Source organism: Grus americana, chromosome 5 (assembly GCF_028858705.1).
Source record: "Grus americana isolate bGruAme1 chromosome 5, bGruAme1.mat, whole genome shotgun sequence".
Lineage (NCBI taxonomy): Eukaryota > Metazoa > Chordata > Aves > Gruiformes > Gruidae > Grus > Grus americana.
This window is the reverse complement of record NC_072856.1, coordinates 10,365,099-10,388,837: the sequence shown is the minus strand read 5'-3', so window position 1 is coordinate 10,388,837 and position 23,739 is coordinate 10,365,099. Positions and strand designations below refer to the sequence as shown.

The following is a 23,739-nucleotide window of genomic DNA, read 5'->3' as shown; positions in this document are numbered from 1 at the left end:
TATAAGCCTGTTTTCCATATTATACTGAATATCAGTGCACATTAGACTAAAAATGTAAGTAATGTGAAATCATAAAGTCAAGTCTCTTGCAGAGGTTGACGATTTACTCATGACCTATCCGTGCACTGTGGAACAAACTCTACATACCACTAGCATGCCTGAATCTTTTTGTTTTAGAGCTTGGGCATCAATACCACTACGAAACAGCTGTGAATGGGACATGCAATCTGCTGAGTCACACAGAATACTTCTTCCAGCATTTGCTTTGCTTCTCTATATCACTGTCTCCACCATCACGGCAACTGAGGGGGGTAAAAGTGATGTCATTTGGAAGCCTGGAACAATTTTATTCCATTGCTTATTTATCAAGATTAAATCCTAAAATGTTATGGGCCCAAACAATCTGAAAAAAGAGTGGGAAAAAGGAAAAGACTATTAAAACAAACAAACAAAAAAAATCAAACCTGGCTTCCAACCTCAATTATTTGTCTAGCATGAAAACTGGAAGAAATATGTGATTTTCTCAGGCAGTCATATATCGCCATTTAATCAGTTATGCCACATATTACAAGCCTATCTTTCCATACCATGGAAAAAAAAACCAACACGAAACACTTAATGTCTTACCCAGAACTAGCCTTACAACAACCATTTTTCAGAGCTTCCATTCATGGAAACGCTACTGAGTAGCAATGTTCCCTCTCAGTGGAAAAACCATACAGCCAGTAAGTCTGCAAAACTATTTTGAAGGGAATATGAAAAGGCATCTTTAAGTAAAACTGAATTTTTTTCTAAACAAAACATGGCACTGCTCAGATAAGCAAGGCGATAGACCTGTTTGTTGAATACATAGTCCTTTATTGCTCATAAAAGGAGACACTGGACAATTTGAGATATGTTGGAAGCACAATCTATTAACAGAAAAGATTGAAGCAGGTGAAATCCTATGGAATGACAAACCTGAAAATCCTCAAAATCATAACAAGTTTTCTAACCCTTTCCTTCAAAAGAAAACATACTACAGAGCTCTGACAACTCCTGGAAGAAAATAAATGTCTAATCTGAAAATCAATTTAAATAGAATATGTCTATTTTTCTTTCTCTTGATTTTTCTGAAGAATGGAATTATCAGTTTATCCATGATATCACCAATGTGTACTGGGTTATGCATAAATCATCATGGAAGAGAGACAGAGTTAAAATTTCCAGATGTATGCAGGTGATTTATAAGCACAGGTTCTGTAGCATAATTAAAAGGACATGGGCTTCTATTTTACTTTGGCTCTTTTATAGTACCAGCCAGGATCATAACCCAAGGTTTGCAATGGCTAAGAAATTATTTCAATTCCCCAGGTTTAGGAATTATGGTTTAGGACTTGCTTTTCTTGCTTTTCTTTCTTTTTCCTCTATATCTGAGGGAAGTGCAGTGCTTCCCTGACTGTTTACATGTTTTATAATAGAAGAAGTGAAAAAATAAAAGCCCAATTAACTTCTGTTGGCGAAAAGTCTTGTTTGAATAAGGTTTTTCATTCAGAAAACGAAGGGAGAAGGAAATACATTTCTAAGTTTTGCCATTAGCCTGGAACTTGTTCCAGTGATGTGAAAAGTTATTTGCAGAGTTCTATCTATCCCATATTTACACTTAACGCTTTTGTGTATCTTAGCAGTCTGTTAAAGCTTGTACATTTAGAATAAAGTGAAGACTCATATGTGGATGAGAATAATAATAATAATAAAAAACCCTAGATATTCTTTAAACTAAAAATCCTGGATAATGACTTCCTGCCTAATCATGGCTAGTCTGATGGTAACATTTGAAGCTCTGTATCAGTCTCTGGAGAGAAAGCTTTACTATAAGAGCAAGAAGAAGCACAACTGCAGCAACAAGAGGCTGATGTCATCTTCATCATTAGGGGGGAAAAAATGAAGGCACAGCATGGGTGTCACTATTTAAATTTATAAAGCTTTAGTGAATGCTTTCCCATTGTGTGCAAGTGAGATCATGGCCCTGCCCAGATACTTCTTTTAGGAGCTCATACTGAATGGTCTCTGAGCACAAACCCCAAGGCTACTGAGTTCTAACCACAGAAATCAACTTCTCTTCTTGGACGCTGTAATGTTGAGAGAGAATTTTTAATTGCCTTACTGTGAGAGCAGCAAAAGACAGCAAATTCTGTTTTGCATCATATGCCTTTCTAGTGGAGAGCTGTGTAAAAACAAATTCATAGCTCCACTCCTGGATATAAATGTCAACAAAAAAAAAAGTATTCTAACTCATCAGGCCACAAAGGTAATTAATAGCTAAGCTATTTTAAATATATACATCACAAATAAAGACAATTATGTATGTTTTTTATATATATACACACATATTTATGTATAGCTATATGTGTATGTAAAATACAGATATATACTATCCAGCTAACTGGAAGCCTTGGTGAAAACTTTTTTCAAAGACACACCAAAATAAAAAACTAACACGTACAATATGGTATGTTAATGCATAAATTACAATGTGTTTAAGTTACCATATATTATTAGAACAGAGTAAATCTCTCTTATTTCAATATTCACATGTCTGAGGTAGAATTGTGAGTTTTCTTCCTTTATTTTATTATAAATTTTCTTCACATAACTGTTGAACCAGAGAAATCTGTGTGTCACAGAGGACTTGACAAATTGAGAACAGTAATTAAAAAGTAAAAAACCAAAACAAAACCAAAATAAAACAGGAAAATCACAGGAGAGAAAAAGACAAATATAGTTTAATCTCAAAATAGTTCGGTGTAAAATAAAGCACTATTATACCTGCAATGATGTCATCCATCTGCTCCAAAGCTGCTTCCAGCATATGACTAGCGTCAGAAGCCATCATCTGCGATTTCTTCAGACCTTTACTGTTTCTACTGAAAAGACAGATGAAACCATGTTTATTGCACTAAACCAGACCTGATAGAAAATATGTCACTGTTACATTATAAATTAAGCCACACAAACAAATGTCCACATTAGCAAAAATACAGTCTAGTAATACGGAAACTAACAAAATTGTTCCTGTTCTTGACAGATGACTTGGGATTTCTGAGGTTTTCACTCATTGCTGATTTTTTTTTTTTTAAAGAGATTTTACTAAAACAAGGAAATGCAGATGGAAACAAAACCAAATGATCACAATACTGGAAGCTTGAGTTTCCCCTGCCCCTCATCCTTAACAATGGCTCCCTAGATTCCAAGTCCAGTGCATTTCAACCTTTTGCACTGTGGGGAAGAAGAGAATTGACTAGGTTTTAATGAAGGAACAAACACATGGTGAAAAACATGCTTAATCTATGAGCAGAACTCTGTAGGACCTCTGCTTTTTGATTGCTGGCATAAGAGTAAACAGACACAAACCTGTTCCTGGCTCAACCCCAGCAGTAACTGTATCTCATATGGCTTTCATGTCCAACCTCTACGTTATAGCACCCCAAGTCCAGCAATTCGGAAATAGTTTTTAATCTTCCTTTCTATACCCCCATTCAATCTTTCTATCACTTCTTTCATGACACTGAAAATACAGTTCTTGCTGTTCCAATAATGCCCAAGTATTAAATTTCTGTTTCATACTTCCAAGTATGAAAGCTACTGCTGCCTCTTTAAAACAGGATTAAAGACATTCATGTTACCATTTGACATTAAGGATAACAAACAAAATTTTCCAAAATTAGTCTCTACTTGTGAGTTGGTGTTGCTGGACTATTAGTCAAGTAGAGTCACTACTGTCAACAGATGACATTTCAAAGGGGAAAAGAATGTACGCTGTCCATTTCACTGCCAGTGAGAAAACTCTCTCTGAAGTGATGTGCAAAAGAGCCTTACTTCATCGCTGAAGTATGAAACCAGTGCCCACACAGCTATGAATAAGGATCGTACTTGTGCATAATTTTTGCAGCGCTCTAACACACAACTCAAAATACTGACAAAGCCTTTAAAGGGTCAGAATTTTGATTTCTGTTCCATGAATGGTGCAATTCAGTCTTTTGACACTCAGTCTTCTGATACAGCAAGTTTTTAAACCTGTGATTCAAACTTCTTCAATTTTGACAGCTTCCTAAGGACCACAAAGGACACCTGTCTGACAATGCCTGGAGATATCCTTAAATGATGCAGGCTGTGGATAAGCGTATAGGCAATGGTCATATGTTTGTGGGGCTGATTATTCCAATGCCACTGAAATGTCACTAATTTGTATTTATCGTGAGATTACCTAAGCTAAGAATTCAATTATTTTGAATTTAAATAAATATTACAATTATCTCCAATGGCAATTCATATAGATGAAAATATTTTTGTACTGTGTTCATCCAGTGACAGTTCAGACACTGGCCACCATGACCAATTCATGACTGGTAGCTAAACCACCCACATTTACCATCTTAGTTGGAGCCTGCTTAAACACTAGAATATAGAATCAGCAGCCAGAGGATAAAGTCAGCTTTAAAAGAAAAGCTTACTGATTTTTTGTTTCAGAGGAACCATCAAAAAAAAGAAATAAAATTTTAATAAATTCTTAAAAGTACACTTAAGGCTGAGTCCAAATTAAAGTATCATAAGAAATGTTCAGTCTCAGTGATAAGGCCAGTGCAATGGAAAACTTTTACTAACACATCAAAATTATTTGCTTCTCTTGCAAACTACGAATCCTGAGATACAGGCTTTTCTCCATGGTGCTGGTGAAATATACACAAAGCAAGCTAATTTATTAATAACCTCTGTGCAATCAGTAAGGTGTGTGTCCTATGTCCACTTTAGTCAATGTATACAACACCGCTATAGAGAGGGACAGATACAGGAATAAGAGAGTCAGAAACTACTATGTTCTAATTTAAGCTCTGCCATTTATAGCTTCTCATAATGGGTAAGCCATTATTTAACTTCATATCAAATTGATCTGAAGAGCAATATGAGAATGCCTTACAGAAAATGGAAGAAAAGTCTTTAGTGTCACACAAGGCAAAGATTAATGAATGGTTGGTTTTGGTCTCTCCGTTTTTGTCAAAATAATAATTTAAATATGAACAATGCTAAATGTAACTGAATTTCACCAAAATGCATCTGAGACAAAAATTTCATTTAATGGTATTGGAAATAACACAAATTATGCTCAGAATAATCTGGAAAGTCAGTAAATCAGCTGATATAAACTTAAAATTTCAGAATGCTTACACATGCGAACTTTACAGACACTCCCTCTGATTCTGTTGCTTCAATTTGTTGGTTTTGGTAGATTTCCATCTTTTGTTGTCACATTTGCCTGCCAGTAGCTTAGCAGATCCACTAAATACTTTAGATATACCTGATTGTCAACTGCAAGGAGCCTCCTGCCTTGCAATATTTTCCTGGGTTCAAAGCAACCATAACATCGGTAATAATCACCTCAGTGAAAGGAAATACACCTACAGTAAGCAGCTGCCAAAGAGGCACCTAGGCTACCTTACTCCTTTAGCAGATGTGGCCACCAGCCACTTCCCCAGAAATCTATCGCCACAAGCTGTCTTGGTAAAACAGGTCAGTAGACTGGCTCAAAAATAAAAGGGAGAACAAGAGTGAAAAATACTAAAAATATCATAGAGTTTTATTGCTAGATTGCACTGTATGCTTTTATTTGTGCTGTAAGCTACTGCTCCATGTGCTTAAAGCAGCTAGAGCAATACACAGTTGTTATTAACAAGAAATGCAGGATTACCATTTCTTCTAAACATCAAATTTAGTATTTGACCATCTGTAGTGAAAAAGGTACAGAAAATGCTGATACTTTGCATTACAAACTTGAAATTTTACTTATAGAAAAACCTTCAGTCAAGACCTTGGCACAAACCAGAAAGTTTTGCTGAAAAATACCACCAGAACTAAGTCTTCTATCTCCTCCCAACCTCCACACTCTGCCTGTTTTCTCACCTTTATCCACAATGTATTTGCTGCTTAACTGCATTAAGCTAGAGTAATACCTGCTGATCAAACAACGATTTATTAATAAAAGCAATGTTCTTTGCTCCAGAGCGATAATGTAATATTACTTGCTTGACATCTTTTTCTAGACAGACCTGTTGCTTGTGCTTCAGGCAAGTCTTACTTTCCCAGACACTCCCTTCTCACAGTTTGACTGTTCTAAGCAATATTATGAAAATAGCTTGTTAGACCTCATATGCTTTCTGTTACCATTGCTGATCTAGTTCTATAGAAATATCTGCAATTGTGAATTCTTTTTTATTATTTGTAAATAACAAAACACCTGTATCAATCCCAAGGCATGTCAAGTGCCTCAGACAGGATCCATCTATTTGCTGGTATTTTGACTGCAATTCCTTTTATGGTTTTCATTCCTGAATGACATCAACAGATACAGAACACCGTGACTTATCTACCTACATAAAAATATACATAAATTTGGAAGAATATGTTTTTTCAGCTTTGGTAAGGACTGAACAAAAACTATCTCTGACATTATAGTACAAGCTTTACTATTAGCAAATTCTAACCGTCAGGATTTATTAGATTAACTCATATCCCAGCAAAATACAAGAACCAATCTACTTACCTTTTCAGGTCCCTAACAAGAAAAGAATTTACTTTTCTGGCTGATCAGTAAAAATTTCTCACTATTAATAGCCAAAGTTTTACTGTTAAGCAGACGTAAGCCTAAATTGTTATCATCCCTTCTAAGCCACACGCTCATACTAATTTAGAGCCCAGCCCACAGATAAAGATATTGCAACCCTGTTTGTTATAATTACCTAAGTAATAAGATCTTCCAGGAAGTGCAGACAGAGCAAACTGGTCTGAATGCCCTAAATTTATTTTGTTCAGCTAGCTTTTGCCTATAAATCCCATTCTGAGATTTGCATTTCAAATAAAATGAAAAATCTCTGGTAGAACTATTGTACTTAGAGACAAAATATCCCTTGCAAATTTCTTAACCTACTTTCTGTATGTAAAACTATAGCTTACTGTGTCCAAAAAGAACATAATATTTAACAGACATATTCACTATGAGCAAGATGTTCTTCAGAATTATGAAAAGCCTTAATTAAATTTGAATCTCTCATGGATGCCTTGAACCAGCAGCTGTCCAGAGATAAGAATGTGAACATTTAGGCAACGCGTAAGTCAGATGCTTTTCCAAGGTTGCTCCTAATAACGAGGTTGCCAACTTTATCAGTTATGGAGAGGGTTTTTTGACAAAAACTCTTGAAACCCAGGTCTTGCCTTAATGGGTGCTTTGGGTGGCCTACAAGTTCCTCTTACATTTAGAAGACACAGCTAATAATTAACTACCATCACTCTTTTTTCTGGGATGCATAAGATACATGTTTGTAAATTGTTTAAAGATTCAAATTCAAGTATTGCTTTGTACTTAATGGTATAATGAAATAACAAGTGGCTTGGGTAAGCTTCAGAAGTCCTCCATGCTTTTTTCAGCTGCCAGATGACTCCTGAGCTGGAACGAACAAACGCGCACAATTTCCACCCCTGCCATTTCCCACCTTGCTTCTCACTGAACCACATGCTGTATTGTATCTGGTCACCCCACAGGAACACAATTGGTGATTCATTTCTCCTGCCTGGCTCAGGAGTCCTCATGACACCATCAAACACAAAAGTTATAAATGCATATTTGGATCCTGGCCTTTTAGAACCTGGCATACCTCTCTAATTAAGTTAATCCTTAGTCCTAAATAACCATCCACAGCTGCTGGGAACAGAAGAATTTCTGATGATAACTAGAATGACCGCCTAAGGAACACTACTTATAAAGCATCCTCCAGGACTATCCAGCCAGAAATCCTATTCATCTGATTATACCTTAAATTTAATTTATTTGTTAATATAGACACTACTTGCTCTGTTTTCCCTTCATATGCTTAATTGGAATAGGTGGAAGGGTAAATAGAATCCTTCCTTCATTGATTACCCTTGATGTAATAAATAAAAACAAGACTATAGAGGGTTTTTAAAGAGTAACTAGGATGGGAATTAAAAAAAAAATAATTTTCAGCTAGAAAGGGTAATGGGTCCACACTAAGGAGGAGGGGGAAGCTCTAGAGAGAACTATAGATTAGCCAAAGTTGAACAAAGACCTGATAGTGAACTATTTCAGGTAGCTAGTAGAAGAACTGGTAGAGTCTCTAGGCAACATATTGCTGGGCGTCCTTGTATGAGGGAACATCCTTAGGTGAAGCACAGTACTAGTACAATACCTCCATGATGAAAATGAGCTAACTAAGGTCATTAACTAAACAAGCTAAACTAACTTATGCAGGCAGCTGGGTATTATTACCCTGGCACTGTAAAACCACCATGTTGTGTGCTGCTGATAAAAGTTAGAGTGACAAGCAGTAAGAACTATGCTGCTTTTAAACACATTATACTAAATAATTTGATTTAAAATATGAAGGGAACTGAATGTAGTTAAATTTACTGCATTATGAAGTAGCAAAGTCAAAGCCAAACATCTGTTTTCAAAAATAAACCCATTAAGTTTGCTAATATGAGTCTGAATTTCAACTGGGGGGGGGGGAGAAAGCTCCTTTAAAAATATGCTAAATGATCTGGCTGATACTTTAAGAACACAAATCACTTCATAGTAACTCCTCCACAGGACTCATGATATTGAGTTACAGTTGCTATTGGTACCATAACCAAATTTCCTGACTCATGTTTGTACAAAGTCTCATCCTTACATACAAAAGCTGACACTGACAGAATGGCATGTGCAAAGTGAGGTTTCTTTAGCTCCTTCTCTATAGCAGTTCTATCAACTGTAGAAAGCCCTTCATTCCTTCAGTGTTCAGAAAAGCTCAAAAAAGCATTTAATAATTTAAATTGTTACCAGATATTTTAAGTTTTATCTCTGTTATACACAGCATAAAGGGAAATGCTGTAGCTTCTGACTTTGCAAAACAGCATTCATTATTCATTATTGTATTAAGTGAAAAACAAAACAAAACAAAAAACCTTAATTACTTCAGTTGTCATCTAACTAGTTCCAATTTCTAGCTAGTTAAAATTTTAAAAAAAATTACAATGAATAAATGTTTTGGATTTAAACTTCAACTGAATAAAGCATTGCCTGGTAAAATACATGAGAGGAAAGTTTCCGAACCAGAACACGACCATTTCTGGTCTTAAAAAAAAATGCAAAGAAGAATGGCTGCAAAAGTCAGATATGGTACTACAGTTCACAGTTATAAAAATGTTACACTTAAGAAGAGTTAGACCCCCAAAATTCTGACATTTAAAATAAACTATTTTTTCTTTCCCTTCTAATCTCAGGTATTCACTGGCTTCAAGGTCACAGCTTCAAGTTTCCTTTCATGAAGGTCAACATTTCAGCTAGGTCTTCTAAATTACTTAACTCCAGATCCAATGCCTGGGAAACTGCATCCCTCCCCCAACCTCCATACTCCCCCAAAAACCCCAACCCGACAAAACCACGCAGGAGTTGAAAAACTTAAGCTGAGAAATGATATAATGAATGATCCTATGAAAATAAATGCTCTAGTAAATTGAAAGGTGAGAAATGGTAATAAAAGTAAACACAGATTTTATGCATGAATGAACTCTTTGCCCTAGAGTAAAACAGAGGACAAGACCTTGACAGCAATTGAGAGAGATTAGGTATATATGATTAACAAAAGTATTCAAAGCTATTCTCTATAAAAATCCTAAAAATTTAGGCAAGCTATACTGCTGGAAAAAGCATTCTTTAAAACTTGAGAATTAGGAATAAGATTTCTTATGGTTCATAAAAAATTCTCAGACTTTTTCAAATCTCTCTGGAAAAAAAGCTTCTCAGCCTGGGCATGACAACCTGTTGGATCAGGTCAGTGCCTTATGGAAAATCCTAGTGTTCAAATTTTGGTTGTCTTTCTGCATTTCAGTAAGTTTAGTAAATGGAAATTATTCTTCTTGCCCATTAAGCTGTTATAGAACCAATCAGCAGAACAAGCACTACTAATAATTTACTTTATTAATCTGTTAAGTACACGTGTATAAATCCCACTAGGGATACAGAAGTTTATATGAGCACTGTGAAACACATTTTGTATTACCTTATGCAGGTACTGTTTGGAACATTAGTCTGAAAACACAGATGTTTTATTGAAGGAGGCCAGTGCTAACATAGGGCCAGAAGATCTGATATCTCAAAAGAAACGTAAGGAGGTCCAATTTTCAAATCAGCTCACAGTGTCCATTTTCTTCAGTTCTTTGATGTACACAGAGGATCACTGTAAAAATCAGCTGCTTTGCCAACAAAAAGCAAACTGGCTTAGTTTTGAGAACCCATACAGTCCTTGGTCCTAGTGTCTTGACTTCTATTTATTATTGCCTGTGGTGTAATTAAGACAGGTATCCATCAAATTCATGTGACTCGGAGGCAGAAAACAGCTATGTACTTTTGGAACTCACAACACCGTAAGAACAGTCATGCTTGTTCAGACTAAAAGTCTGTCTGGCCCAGTGCTCTGTCTCTAATGATGTTCAGTGCAACACAGGTACATAGTGATCAGTCTCCTGCTCTGTCTTTCCCAATAATCAGCAAGCATGAGACTTTATAAAACACAGACTGGATAGGAACCACTGTGTTTCATAGATGTTGAAGGACCTACCCTCTGTAGATTTATCTGATTTCTTTTCAAATCCATTTTGTGTAATTTTTCAATGACTGCTCTGGTATTACAGAAAAACAAACAGTGGTTAATCACTGCTCACTTTTTCATGCCACTATCCTACAGTCTCTTTCCAGTCCTGATTCCCCTTTCTCCCCTACAACAACTGAAGAGTCTCCCCTGTTCAACTGAAGAGTCGTTATCCTGCAAGCCTCTCCTAACATAGGTAAATATGTGAATGTTTCCACACAGAGAAAAAACAATTAATTGTTACAGAAATAACTCACTTCGGAGTATTAGAAGAGTAGAGAGCACTAAGTGTTCCTTAAAATGGACAGACACTAAAGTAGGTGAGGATTGGTAGAGGAATGGGCACCAGTGGACACTGAGATACTCACTTGGTTTTCTGCAACAGAACCTCGGAACAAAGAGGAGGGTTAACATGCTAGAAAATTGATTTCCTGCAATCAAAAGAAACAATTTTCATCCACAAGATTTCTAAGGTAAAAAGCTGAAGTCGGGGTTAGACTGCACAGAGAAACAGTCCAACAGAGACACAACCAAGAAAGATCTTTCTTATGATTATCTCTCATTACAAAATTATCTACTCTCGGCTTACTTGGGTTATAAAGCTCTGTCCTGATTTTGCCTCAACTTTATTAATGTGATATGAAGACTTTTGTCAAGTCTAAACTTAGCTTTAGACATAAGGCTTAAAAATGAATACTAAAAAGACAGCTTTTTTACTTTGTAAAATTTAATTTCATATTAGTATTTTTCCTACTTTGAGACATTTTATGCAGCAATTTATAAATAACTGGAAACATCACTAGGCTGGTTTAATATGACCCACCCTGCATCTGTGAACACAAACACACTGAATTCACACTAACAGGAACTGACAGTATCAAGTACTTCTGTAAAAATTTAAGCTTCAGTAGCTATTTTGAGAAAAGTGTCTGTGGGAAACAAAGAAAGGAAAAATATACTTTGCTAGAAACAGCAAATTCAACATAAGTGAATTTCCTTGGATTAAAAAAATCAGGAACAACAAATGGGTCACTATGAGAAGCACCATATCCCACATTACTCATCACATCAGTGAAAATATAAATTTTAACAGCTGTGTCAGTTTAATGCTTATAAACAAAACATTCTTATATCGATTGCTTCCTGAAGAGTAACGAAAATATCTTTGGAAAAAGCTGTCTTCAAGTTTTTGGTCTTTCTCTGCCTAAAGAATATGTATAACCAAAAGGGAAAAATTCTCTGTTGCAAGTTAAATCCTCATCTAAAATGACACATTTTGTTGATTTTGCTCCTCCATTATTCAGAATATGGAACATCTTACTCCTTGCAGAACTGGCGAACAAGTAAGGAAGTAGCTGCATCAAACGTTGTGCCACAGCTGATTTCTGAATCAGAGAATGATATATTCTCCTATCATATTTACTTTCCATACTTAATGGATTAACACAATTTTATAATTATGAGAAAAAGCATTATACAGAGAGGCAATGTTGCAAGACAGACACAACAGTAACTTGACATCCAAAAGGAACATTTAATATTTGTAAGATTTACATAGGTGAGAGAAACTTGTAATATCTTTCAGCTGCAGAAAGTGGCAAGAAAAATGTGACATCCTTTATTCCTGTTTTTCCAGTGGATCCTGGGAGAAATACGAATACCAAGATGACTAGAGACAGATTAAGTACCCACTGAAACTAGAAGCTGACTTTGGAGGGAACACGAAGCAGCCCATAAAGAATGTGTGACCATATACATAGGTCTCCTCAATGACCTATTCTACGGAGGAGCTGTATTTGCTCACGGAAAAACATGTTTACCTAGCAAAGGATCTTAACGGAACCACCACACTGAAAACCCACTCAAGTGCTCAGCTTTTCTGTTTCACATTCATCTGTGCGTGCTGTTACCATTTCCGCTCTATCACGGCAACTAAAACAAGTAAGTTTCAAGTGACTGTATACCCAGTTTTGTGTATTTGGTGCAAACTTTATAAGCTTACAAAAGAGTTCTGAAGTTCCCAGCATGCTGCTTCCATGAAGTAGATACATCCTATGGCACAGCATACAAAACAGATCCTGGAAGTCTACTGTTTCATATATTACCTTTTATTATCAACCATGCTAGGCATGCTCAAGTTCTTACCAACCACAAAGCCCATCATGTTATGTCTGCCAACCATTTCAAGGCATTTATTCTCAGTTTGATACAAATTTAAAATGAACAAATTTCCATGTCAAATCATGTTATCAAGGGTAAATCATATCAATTTAAATTTCTCCTTAATCCTACATATCATGTATATTTTATAAGAAAGAGATAAGAAAAAGCACAGCCACAGTTCCGTGCATCAGACTGCCTATTTAAATTTGCAAAACTTAGAAAGTACACATCGTTTCCAGAAAGAGACTAATTGCTCAGTAAAACTGGTTCCATGTATGAGCCTCCAAAGCAACCATATTCCAGTCTAGTCATTTTGGCTTACAGGTTCACTAGGACACTTAATTCAGAAAGCTTTTTGAAGTTTTGCAAATCAAAAAATGCCTTTCTCAACACAAACCGAATGCAAGGACTGGACCTAGAAGCAGACCCATTCTTAAACTGGGTATTCTTCTGGGTTTTATATACATATTTACATCTGAAGTTCAGGATGCCATCAGCATAATTCATCAATGGCATATGTATAAAGGAAAATTTTTGTTCTCTTTTAATAGTGAATTCCCATTAGAGCATGAAGAAAACAGAAGTTAAACCATACATACATACATACATACATTCCCAGATAAGTATTTTAATTAACTACTTGAATGTGAATAATGACCAAAAAGTATTTGCCAAAAAATAAAATTGTAGCCTAGAATTTGTGGTACTGTGTGGTACTATTTAAATAACTATTTTTGGTTACTTCCAGTCCAAACAAAACCTCTTTCATATGATTGAAATAAACAGAAAACTTGCAGTTATTACTGCAAATGCCAAAGTATAACAGTACCTGAAGCAATGTATTATTATGAAGTTAGTTGAATTTTACTGGCTCTGAAATAAATGGATTAAACACCTTTGCAGTGACACAGAAGACAAATGAAACAGAATTCTTGTATTACTTTAAAGGACCTAAGTGTCATTATAACAAGGCCAGAAGCCCTAAAGTGCACTGTCACAGTCCCAAACAGCAATGACACCTGAGGGGATATTTAGTGTCAGGCTTTTACACATCCTGTCTCACTTCAGAGGATTTTATGTTAAGACTCAGAGGAGCTTTTTAGAACTGTTTGAAAGGCTTACTACTCATATTTGGTCCTATTGTGAATAAACCTATGGAGTTTCCTGACTTAGTAACTTAATCATGTATTTTACTGTTTGATAACAATGCCTTTATCAGACCTGTTTATTAATACAAGCACAAAATTAAATTATTTCAGGCTAATGACTTGCAAAGTCCTTTAATCCCTAACAGCTACCAGCTGATTTGTCTTTATAAAAAATATCTCAGAAGTTTCTTGCATCTGGAGCCAAGTGACAATGCATAAAAATCAAAATAAAAAAAACATAGAAAAAAGATTGAACTATTCAAATGGCCATCCATTGGATGAAATTAAGTTTTCCTTCTATTACAGGAAGGAAAAGGAAATCGAAGTTCACTGTCAGTTTCTTCAGTTTATTTCGTTTTCCAGAAAATGGATCAAAGTCTGCTCCCATATTGGTGATCATGACATCTTTATACTTTTATACTAAATTTAGAAGTAAAATTTGATTTACTATTATATATAAGAGAGATTTAGTCCCCTGTGTTTCAGTGGTCTTCAAAAACTCCAGGTGGAAATATTTAAGACAGTTTTATTAATACTGAAAAAATATGTATCCACACTTTTCCTACTTGAAAAGAAAAATGTGGTCATGTCAACAAACATTGAACAACTGCTCTGTCATGAAGAAACTGTTTCTTCTCTACTAGCCCTCATTGAAAAGGGATAGTTTGGCTCCATGACAGAAACAGCACTGTGTACTTTGTTAGTTAAGAAAAGCAAATAAAACACATTCACTGTAAAATTACATTTACAGGCATACTGCCTGGCAAACTAGGCAAGCGGCCTAGCATGGCAGTTTTATGTCTCAGCTAATTTGGAACCTCTGCTTCTGAGTACCCAAATCTGTGTTTCCAAAGGAAGGGAGCAGCTGCTAGTCCCGTTCTTCGCAATTAGTCCTTGGATAATCAGAAGCTTCGATTAAATAAAAACCTACAAGTAACTGGTGAATCCAAACTAAATTCATTCTAGAGCAAGGATTCCCTATATACCAAATCATGTGCTCTGAACAAACTCCTCTTCCCATGTTAAAAAAAATGCAGTCTTCTGCAGTCTGTCCTTTTGCAAGTAGTTTATGTGAAATGAGAACCAGCTGGGCTCCACAATCTACAAACGAAACTGAAGATGCTACCAAATTTCTTAATTAAAATGGAGAATACAATCAAAGCAAAACATATTTTAGACCACAATTCTTGCAACAGTTTTCTAATCTTTAGTCTAATCTACAACTATGATGAAACGTAGCATTCACTGGACAAAGCGTAGATGAGTAACTATTGCGGACTATTAAGTATTTTTCACAACGCTACAGTATGTTCTGCAAAGCAGGCCAGAACAGGTCTTTTTCTTGCACAAAAACTTGTTATAACAACTCTCCTTTCTTCTAGTAACAAAAAGTTCTAATATGATTTGCTTTTATACATCTGAAGTTTACCAGATGAGACCATAAATTGCTCTTTAAAGTTTCAGGTAAAATTACTACTTTGGACACATTCAGCTTCCCACATTGAAGAACATTTTAATTCAAGAAATATTTAACTAATCATTTATAATACTTATGACTGAGATTTTTCAGGTATAATGTAATCTATACTAACACTAAAATATTTTGTATATATATTTTTCATTCAGAAGACTACTTTCAAAAGAAAACTATCACTTGACTCTTTTTGATTTTTCTTCCAGATGCAAGTAAAATATTCTTTAAGAGAATTACATATCCTACTTTCATTGATATTTTACAACCAGTCTGCATTTCTGGTCCATATAAGTAGCTCCAAATTTTAAGATTTGTTCTTCTTCCCTTCTACAAACAATTATTGAAGTACGTATTACAAAAGAGCTTACAACGCACGCTGTACTTATGTATGTATGTATGCTTACACAGCACTTGCATAAATGTATCTTAAGTTCAGCTAAAGGAGGTTTTTTGTTTGTTTGTTTGTGGGTGGTTTTTTGTTTGTTTGGTTTTTTAGTAGTAGGAAGTACATTTAATGCACAGTTAACAAGGGTAGCTGGAGTCCATGTCTGAGTACCTGGACTGAAGCTATTACCACATCTCCTCCAGTCTCACTGTTTCTGAAGTTGTTAATGCATGTCCTGAACACATCTCAAGATCCAGTGACTTGTTTTGCCATTTTTTTCTCCTAGTCTGCTGGATGACCACAAACCTGCCAGTGAAACTGTTTAGGGAGTGATGCTAAGGCCACTGGAAGACGACCTATGTTTATGTGATTTTTCACTTGTACCCTCACTGTAATGTATATAGAGAGGTTACAATCATAAATAAACAAAAGCACAACTTCATATCTTAGGTTGGGCATAAAAACTTGGAAATAAAAAAAGAGGTTTTCCCCATGAAAGAAAGGAATGGAATTAACACTAAATTTCATGTAAGAACTTGTTAGCTGCATTGTGAGGACCTGCACTTAAACCTAATGAGAACAGTTTTATGAAGTATATGGGAGTGTTATCACAAAATAATTGAGTCACAGAATAGTTGAGGTTGGAAGGCACCTCTTTGGATCACCTACTTCAATTCCTAAGAGCTTGTTTTTATTAGTATATAGGTTAACATTGGTTGGAATGTCACCAACACACTGAATGTATAGGACAAAGAAATTTCATTATGAACTACAGAATCATAGAACATTTTAAGTAAAAGATGGAGAAGTCTTATGCAAGAAGATCTTAATACGTCCCCCATCTAATACTGCACACAGCAAATACCATCGAAGTGAAATGCAAAAACTTTGCTTCCCAGGATGGTTTGTGCTGGTTTCCTATCCATTTAAGATGTCAGATTGACTTCCCCAAGGTCTTTGCTAGAAAAACTTTTTCTCTGAAGTGAAACATCAGAATACTTCAGTTTAGAAGCTGACTGGATTACATGCATTTGTTTATCATCATCACAGAAACATGTTCATAAATCTTACTGCAATGTCATTAGAATAAGATGTTCTGATTATCCATTATTAAAGCAGATGCTACCATCTGCACTGTATTGTAGTGGAATAAAAATATGGTTCGCTATATTCAAGGGATACTTGGCAAATATTTTCCCATGTCAAACTAAGATTTGTGAAATAAACTTTAAGTTGAAAATAGTGCAAACTGGAAACAAAATGACTTCTTTGTACGAGCAGGGCAGACAGAAACAAGAAGGCATCCCCAGCTAAGTCACCTCTGAATGTGGAGACCAACCAGACTTGTTTTCAGAAGAGGATAAAGTAAAACATAAGTTCCCATACTGTCAGTGCTTGAAATCCAGATTAGAATTCAGCAGCTTAGACCTATCTTTAGTAATTACTTTAACTGGCATACAATCTGTCGATCTTAAAGAGTATGAAGACATATCCAACAAGTGAATCATTGTCTATGAATATTCATACACCTTACATCGTTGCTCTAATGAAAACAAGACTCACATTCAGCATTTGATAAGCAACACTTGTAACAGAGTGAGACTTTGGACTTGTCTTTTTCTTCCATCCAGCATGTTTTGACTTTGAGCCTTCAGTTTTACTTCACCCTTCCAGCCTAATTTAAGATTTTGTGAAGGAGAATCAGGCCTGCTCATTTGTTTCCTCCAAATTCACATCTGCTTCAGGAAACCTTCATCAACTTAACACCATGTCCTTGGTGATATGCAAAAGACCTCTCATACAACCAGCAGTTCATGCTCTTGTCATTACGACTTTCCATTAATGATGCGTCAGATCCATCATTTACCATTTCAGGCATGTTGTTTGCCACATACTCTCTGGTCACCATCGGGTTTCTTATATTTTCCTCTCTCTAAACCACAAAGTGCTCTGGTTTTCCTTGTATTCAATTCTCAATTTTTATGTTCAATTACTTCAGGTTTTACCTGGGTAATTCAGCTAAACAGATGAACATACATTTTTATGTGGATGTAAAATAAATATAAGAATAAATTTTATATATCACATACACAGAGCTGAGAAAAAACACTAATGGCTCCCCGTTAGTTTGTTGATCATCTGGCAGAGAAATAATTTTCTCCTGTCTGCTCTGATTTTGATGGCTTGTTCTTTGGACAAAACTCATGATGATAATTTCAAAGCGCATCTTCATTATCTCTTGTTTAGTTTGAAACTTATGTATTAAAACAAAATCCAACAGAAAACCACCTAGAATGTCAAGAATAATTTTCACAGTTTTATCTGTTACTACTGGAACTTTGGCTGTGATTCCTTCTATAAATCACAACACTCCTCTATGAATTTCATTTAGGATACCACACTACTTTACAACTTTAATGGCAGGAAACTGATCTAGGTTCAGTGCATTTAGGGACCTATTTAGTAAATAATTAATTGGCTCACGCTCCCAGCAAGAAAGCTAGGAAAAATTTCAGAGCAGGAGAGCACGGGGGCCTTGGAAATTAATTCTTTGTCATAGATAAGAATAGCGTTCTCTCCAAGAGTATGCTGAAAGATGCATCCTACATAACTGAGATTCTATTATTTCTTTGATGAATTCAGGAAGCAGAAGAGGGAAAATGCCTGTTAGTACTGTCTTATTGCATGTGAAGATACCAAATTTTCCTCTTTGATCACTATGAAAATATACAGCTTTCCCCTCAGCAGCTTTGGGTTACAGGTCTTCCAGAAATACTAGTAAGCTACACAATATTCATAACAATCTTGCTTTACAGGTTATCAAATTAGAGTTTAAAATCCAGGTCACGCCTACTGTCCTTTAAACCACTACGTTGTAACTTGGCAGATGCACAGTATAAACATAAAATCCACAAATTGACCTAGACTGGCAACAGTGCCATTAGGATTTACTTTTTATGTTTCTTTCAGAAAGGAGTTACCTTTGTAATTTAACTTCTTTGTTCTCTGCATCAATGAATTGTCAAATAGGAGCAAAGTGCTATTGGGAAATGGTTTTATAGCAAATAGACACATGAAGATGCAGGGAAACAAAAGAGGTAACTGTAATGTTACAAGGTTACAAGCAACTTGATATAAAAACATTGTTCTAAAACATATAGGCAGAGGCATCAAGCTACAAAAAAAGTACCTTTATTTTGTTGCTTAATGTGCATCTATTTAAACGAAGAACTATAAAATACTGTAAAAGGATGGCAGGAAGAAATTCAAGCTGTCAGAGTTTATCAAAGACGTGCTATCACCTCAGAGCTAGTGCTCAGACACAGTTAAAGAACAGATTGTCCCACCCAAAGGTGGGAGTCTCAGTTTCTTCAGCTCTTCAAAAGTAACAGGTGAGTTGATAGCACAGAATAGACAAGAGCAAACTGCAGAAAATTTAGAGAATTTAAAATAGTTCATGGCCTAAACTTTACAACTTTTGAGGGATCAAGTTAGTGAAGCTAAATGATTTCATACGCATCTACTGAACTCTGGTAACTGATGTAGCATGCCTCCAAGGGCAGCCCATTGCTGGCTAAACTTTATTGAGTAGCTTATGAGATTTTCAAGATTATACCTTAAGAAGTTGAATTCACTGAACTCTGAGGATGAGGTGGCCAACTGAGATGATAAACATCTCAAAAGATTTGAATGATGTAACTTCACTAACAGAAAAGTGACTTCTAAAGGTTCTCATCTACTGCCCTAAATAATGTCATCTTCTGTTGCATTACTATTTCTACACTATTCGGTATTTCTGTAAAATGCAGAAAAGCCTTGCTTTGTACAGTACATTGAATGATAACATGTTTGCAACTATACTGAGTGATCATTATCACAAAGCACATTTTCTTATGCATCATTTCTTTGCTTTGATAAACACTAAATCCTCTGAATCATACTATGAACATCTAAAGCAAGAAGATGGTTTCATCCTACTCCTGTAAATATCTTTTTTATGGAGAGAGGAGTGAGAAGGAAAGGTGGATTTTTTTGTAACTAGCAAAGCCCCACTGAGGCTCTGCCTTACCTGTGTGAGCATAGTCCTTTGTTAACCTTACTAGGTCAAGGCCCTCATTTGTTTGAGCTGAAAGACTTGAACAAATCCCTAGCTGTGGGGAAAGTAAACTAAGTTTCTGGACTGTCTCTGAATAGTTTAATAAGAGTGAAAGGAGTGTCTAGGGATAAGTGCTTTACAGGCTTTTGTGGGAGTTTGTTTGTTTGTTTTAAATAGAGAAAGAGATCGGAAAGAGGCAAACAGGAAACAAGTTAGGTAAATGAGGGCTAGAAGCAGAGCTGCACCTGGAATAAAAAAGATGGGTGACTATCTTTTGTTCTTTTTCATTTTCCCATGCTTTGCACTCATAGCACATTCTCCCTCTGCCTTTCCCCCTTGTTTGCTGACCCTATCTAAGTGTTCAGGGAGGGTGATTCTTAAGGTTTGCACTTACTTTTTTCCATCTGTTGTCTTCCCATCCTCCACTCAAACACACTCTACCACATCAAGTCACATTACGCTGCCTTAGAACCTGCACAGTCAGTCTAGAGTAATAGTCTCAGTGTGACAGAAGCATGACAAAGGAAACAGGGAGAATTGATTCAAGAACCCAGAAAGCACTTATCTAGTTTATGCCTACATGAATGTATTCTCTCTTTGTTTACACACACCCTGATCACTTTTCCACGCTGCTGGTACTATGTTAACAAAGATGAAGTGAAATCAGATACAGTAGGAGTGAGGGGAGCATAGTGCTAATTACCCCATCCTCTACTTATTCCGTCCCTATTTCCTTCCTTCCTTCCTTCCTTCCTTCCTTCCTTCCTTCCTTCCTTCCTTCCCTGCTTCTAGCATAGTACTCGTATGGATGGGGTTGCTGGACTGAAATGAAGATTGTAGCAGCAGTGCCCTCTGCCACCATTCCTCTAATTCCTCAACTTCCTGGCACAGGAGATGAAAGCAGCAAGGGAACACTGAACCTGGGAACAATGGTCCCAGCCCAATTCCTACCATGCTTCAGCCACACAGATTAATAGGTTTCTGCCCCCTCCCTTTAATTTGGTGCTTTCCATAGGGCAGAGTCCCAGATGTACGATAGATAAACTGCTATATGTTTTGCCAAGACACTTGATTATTACCTGGCTTTGGTAAATAAAGCATTTAAGTTTTCAAAAGTGATGCTAACATTAGTTTGAAACAGTGACAGGCATATCATGTGTGTCTACGACAGATGCGGCTGACTGCTGATGTTTGTAAGATTAGTCTTGAGCTACCCCTCCGCTTAAATCTTGTCACTGGGGACTTGACATTATTTTGTAGATTACAAATTACATTATAATTTTTGTACATATTATTTTTTCGTCATATTCTGGTACCAAGCTATACTTGTCCTGAAGACAAACCTAAGGTTCTTTTCAGTTCTTCCTCTGCTATAACTTACACTGCATTACCTTTAGGTTCAAGAGGCCCTTACAATTGCTTCCAACTGGAATGATCAGCAAATGGAGGGTAAATCCATATCATTTAAAAACAACCTATACTTGTTTAGGTTTGTCCCAATTTGTCCTTTCACTCTCCTGACATACTGAGTTCTACTCCAACCAATTCTCCATTTGGAAAATACAAGGAAGTGTAAAGATTTATTTGTTTTAGCTAAGTTCATACACCAGATCCAAGTCAAAATCAGGAACACAAGCAGAGTAAATAAATAGACCTGGAAAGCCTTCTTTGCTCTCCCATCTACTCTTTCCACATTTCCATGCAAGTTTCAAAATGAAGCCCTTCATGCACCTGTTCACATATTCCTGTTTAAAAAGAAAACAAACCCCAAAACCCACAGAAGACTGCCCCTCGCTGTTCCCCCTCCTGCCAAAGCCCTGCAATTAAAAATCCAAAATTGTAGAAAACCTTTATGACTATGGAAATACAACGTGTTGCACATGCAAATCTTCAAAAGCATGTGTTGCACTTCACCTACATACAGTCGCATCCACAGATACTAACCTATCAAATTAATACTTAACATCTTATTTTGCCCCATGCAAAACCGAACAAATGATCATCCACAAAGGGGTGTGATCCCTTACCATTCCTGTAAATGTTAAGGGAGAGGGTATTTTTATCGTAGTAGTATGATAACACAAGTGCTGAATGATGAAACTGCAGATCGCTTGACATCTCTTCATACTCTTACCTCCCTTATCTCTGTACTCGTAAACCAGCCCGTAATAGCCAGTTTCATCTTCCAGCTGTTCCTTTCTGAACATCCTTTGAAGTATCTTATTTCCCCCACATACCTCTTTTCTGAACTAATTTTCAACTACTGACCGGGGGGGAAGAACACCTCACATCCACTCTAGAGAACCTGCCTGCAACTGGATGTCATTACTGACGGCAGAGTTTCTGAATCGACTGTTCTATGTCAATAAAACGGTTTATTTACTGAACTGCTAGTTGAACTCAAGTTTCAAAGCTTTGCTCACTGTGAGAATAAATATTTAACTTACAAGAGCCGCGTCTATTTAAGTGTCTTCTCAACAGTACGAAATCCTTAAAGCTCACAGCAATAGCAAAGTATTCCAAAAGGAGAAGCAACAGGCACTGTAGTCACACCCGCAGCAGGATTCGTGAAGGATCCTCTTTTAAAAAACGGCCCAAGCGCCCCCGAAGCCGCCCGGAGCCTGCACGCCCCGCTGACCTGCCTCCTGCCCGACGCTGCCCTCGACCGAACCGCCGCGGCGCCTCAGAACAACCCGGCCCAGCTCACCGCCCAGCCCGCTCCAATAGGATACCCGAAACGCCCGGGCAGCGGCGCAAACCCTCCCCGCTGAGGCAGGACCCTTCCGCCGAGCACCCGAGCGCGCAGCCCGCTCCCCGCCCCCGGCTCGCACCGCCCGCCCGCGGGGAACCGACCTGCGCGGCGGCACCTCCCAGGATCCGCTCCCGGCCGCCCTCGCCCCTCCGCGGCGCCAGGTGCGCCACACGGCGGCTGGCGCGCGGCCTCAATTCCCCTCACGCGCGCGAGAGACGCGGCGCGCTCGGCCCCTGCGCCATTGGCTGTGGAGACGGGACCGGCGGCGGCTGCCACCCCCCACGTGACAGCGAGCTGCGGGGCGGGGGAGAGGGCGCGCGGCGCTCCTGCTCCCCCCCCTCCTGCCCCCGCGCGGGCAGGTGCGAAGGGGTTGCGGCCGGCGCGCGGCAGCCGTTAGCTCGGCCTCGCGGGGCCACCCGGCGGGGGCAGGATCCGCTCCGGAGCCGCTGTGGTGCCTCCTCACTGCGCCTCGGGCCCGGTAGGGCTCACGGGGCGCTTCGGGACACCCGCAGTAGGTCTGGCCCATGCAAAGACACGTCCCGTGGAGCCCAGGCAGGGATCAGTGAGGCTGGCAGGCAGGTGCGTACCCTGTCTCCTCACAGCACCTCAGTGTAGGCGTGTGCACCTGTAGTGGCATAAAAATGCCTGACGTACACCACCAACCCCTCATGTCAGTGTAAAATCAAGGCTGCGTCAAGGCTCCTGGCCAAGACATGGCCCCGTCCCTGACAGGACAGACAGTGGAGGTGACTCCTGTTTCAGGGTTTCTGGTGAGTTCCTGGCTGGCACCTCATGACCTCTCCTCCCTTGCAGTACCTTGGTTTCTGCAGTTACCATGTTCTCTACAGGAACTGGTGAGGTCTGGCTGGCCACGCTGCAGCCTTCTAGACCTTGGTTCCACAGGAGCCTTTCCCATCACCTCATTGCAGAGACAGAAACTGAATATTATCAACCTTTCAGTGAATTTCAGTATGAAGGGAATCATAGACTCATAGAACGGTTTGGGTTGGAAGGGACCTCAAAGATCATCTAGTTCCAACTC

The 23,739-nt window shown here is 37.8% G+C and overlaps 1 protein-coding gene across 2 annotated transcripts in view; it reads right to left on the bottom strand.

Annotated features, from left to right (window-relative positions):
- The window catches only part of PPFIBP2 (PPFIA binding protein 2), a 108,329-nt gene extending 85,351 nt beyond the window's left edge, over positions 1 to 22,978 (bottom strand). The window contains exons 1-3 of one of the 2 annotated variants that reach the window (XM_054826818.1): positions 22,799 to 22,978; positions 11,048 to 11,110; positions 2,809 to 2,906 (exon numbers count right to left, since the gene is read on the bottom strand). In XM_054826818.1, the coding sequence (XP_054682793.1) occupies positions 2,809 to 2,875 (67 nt within the window). In that variant the 5' untranslated portion in view covers positions 2,876 to 2,906; positions 11,048 to 11,110; positions 22,799 to 22,978. The remainder of the gene's footprint in view (positions 1 to 2,808; positions 2,907 to 11,047; positions 11,111 to 22,798) is intronic. The other variant, XM_054826820.1, reaches the window with a different exon arrangement.
- Positions 22,979 to 23,739: the final 761 nt, after the last annotated feature.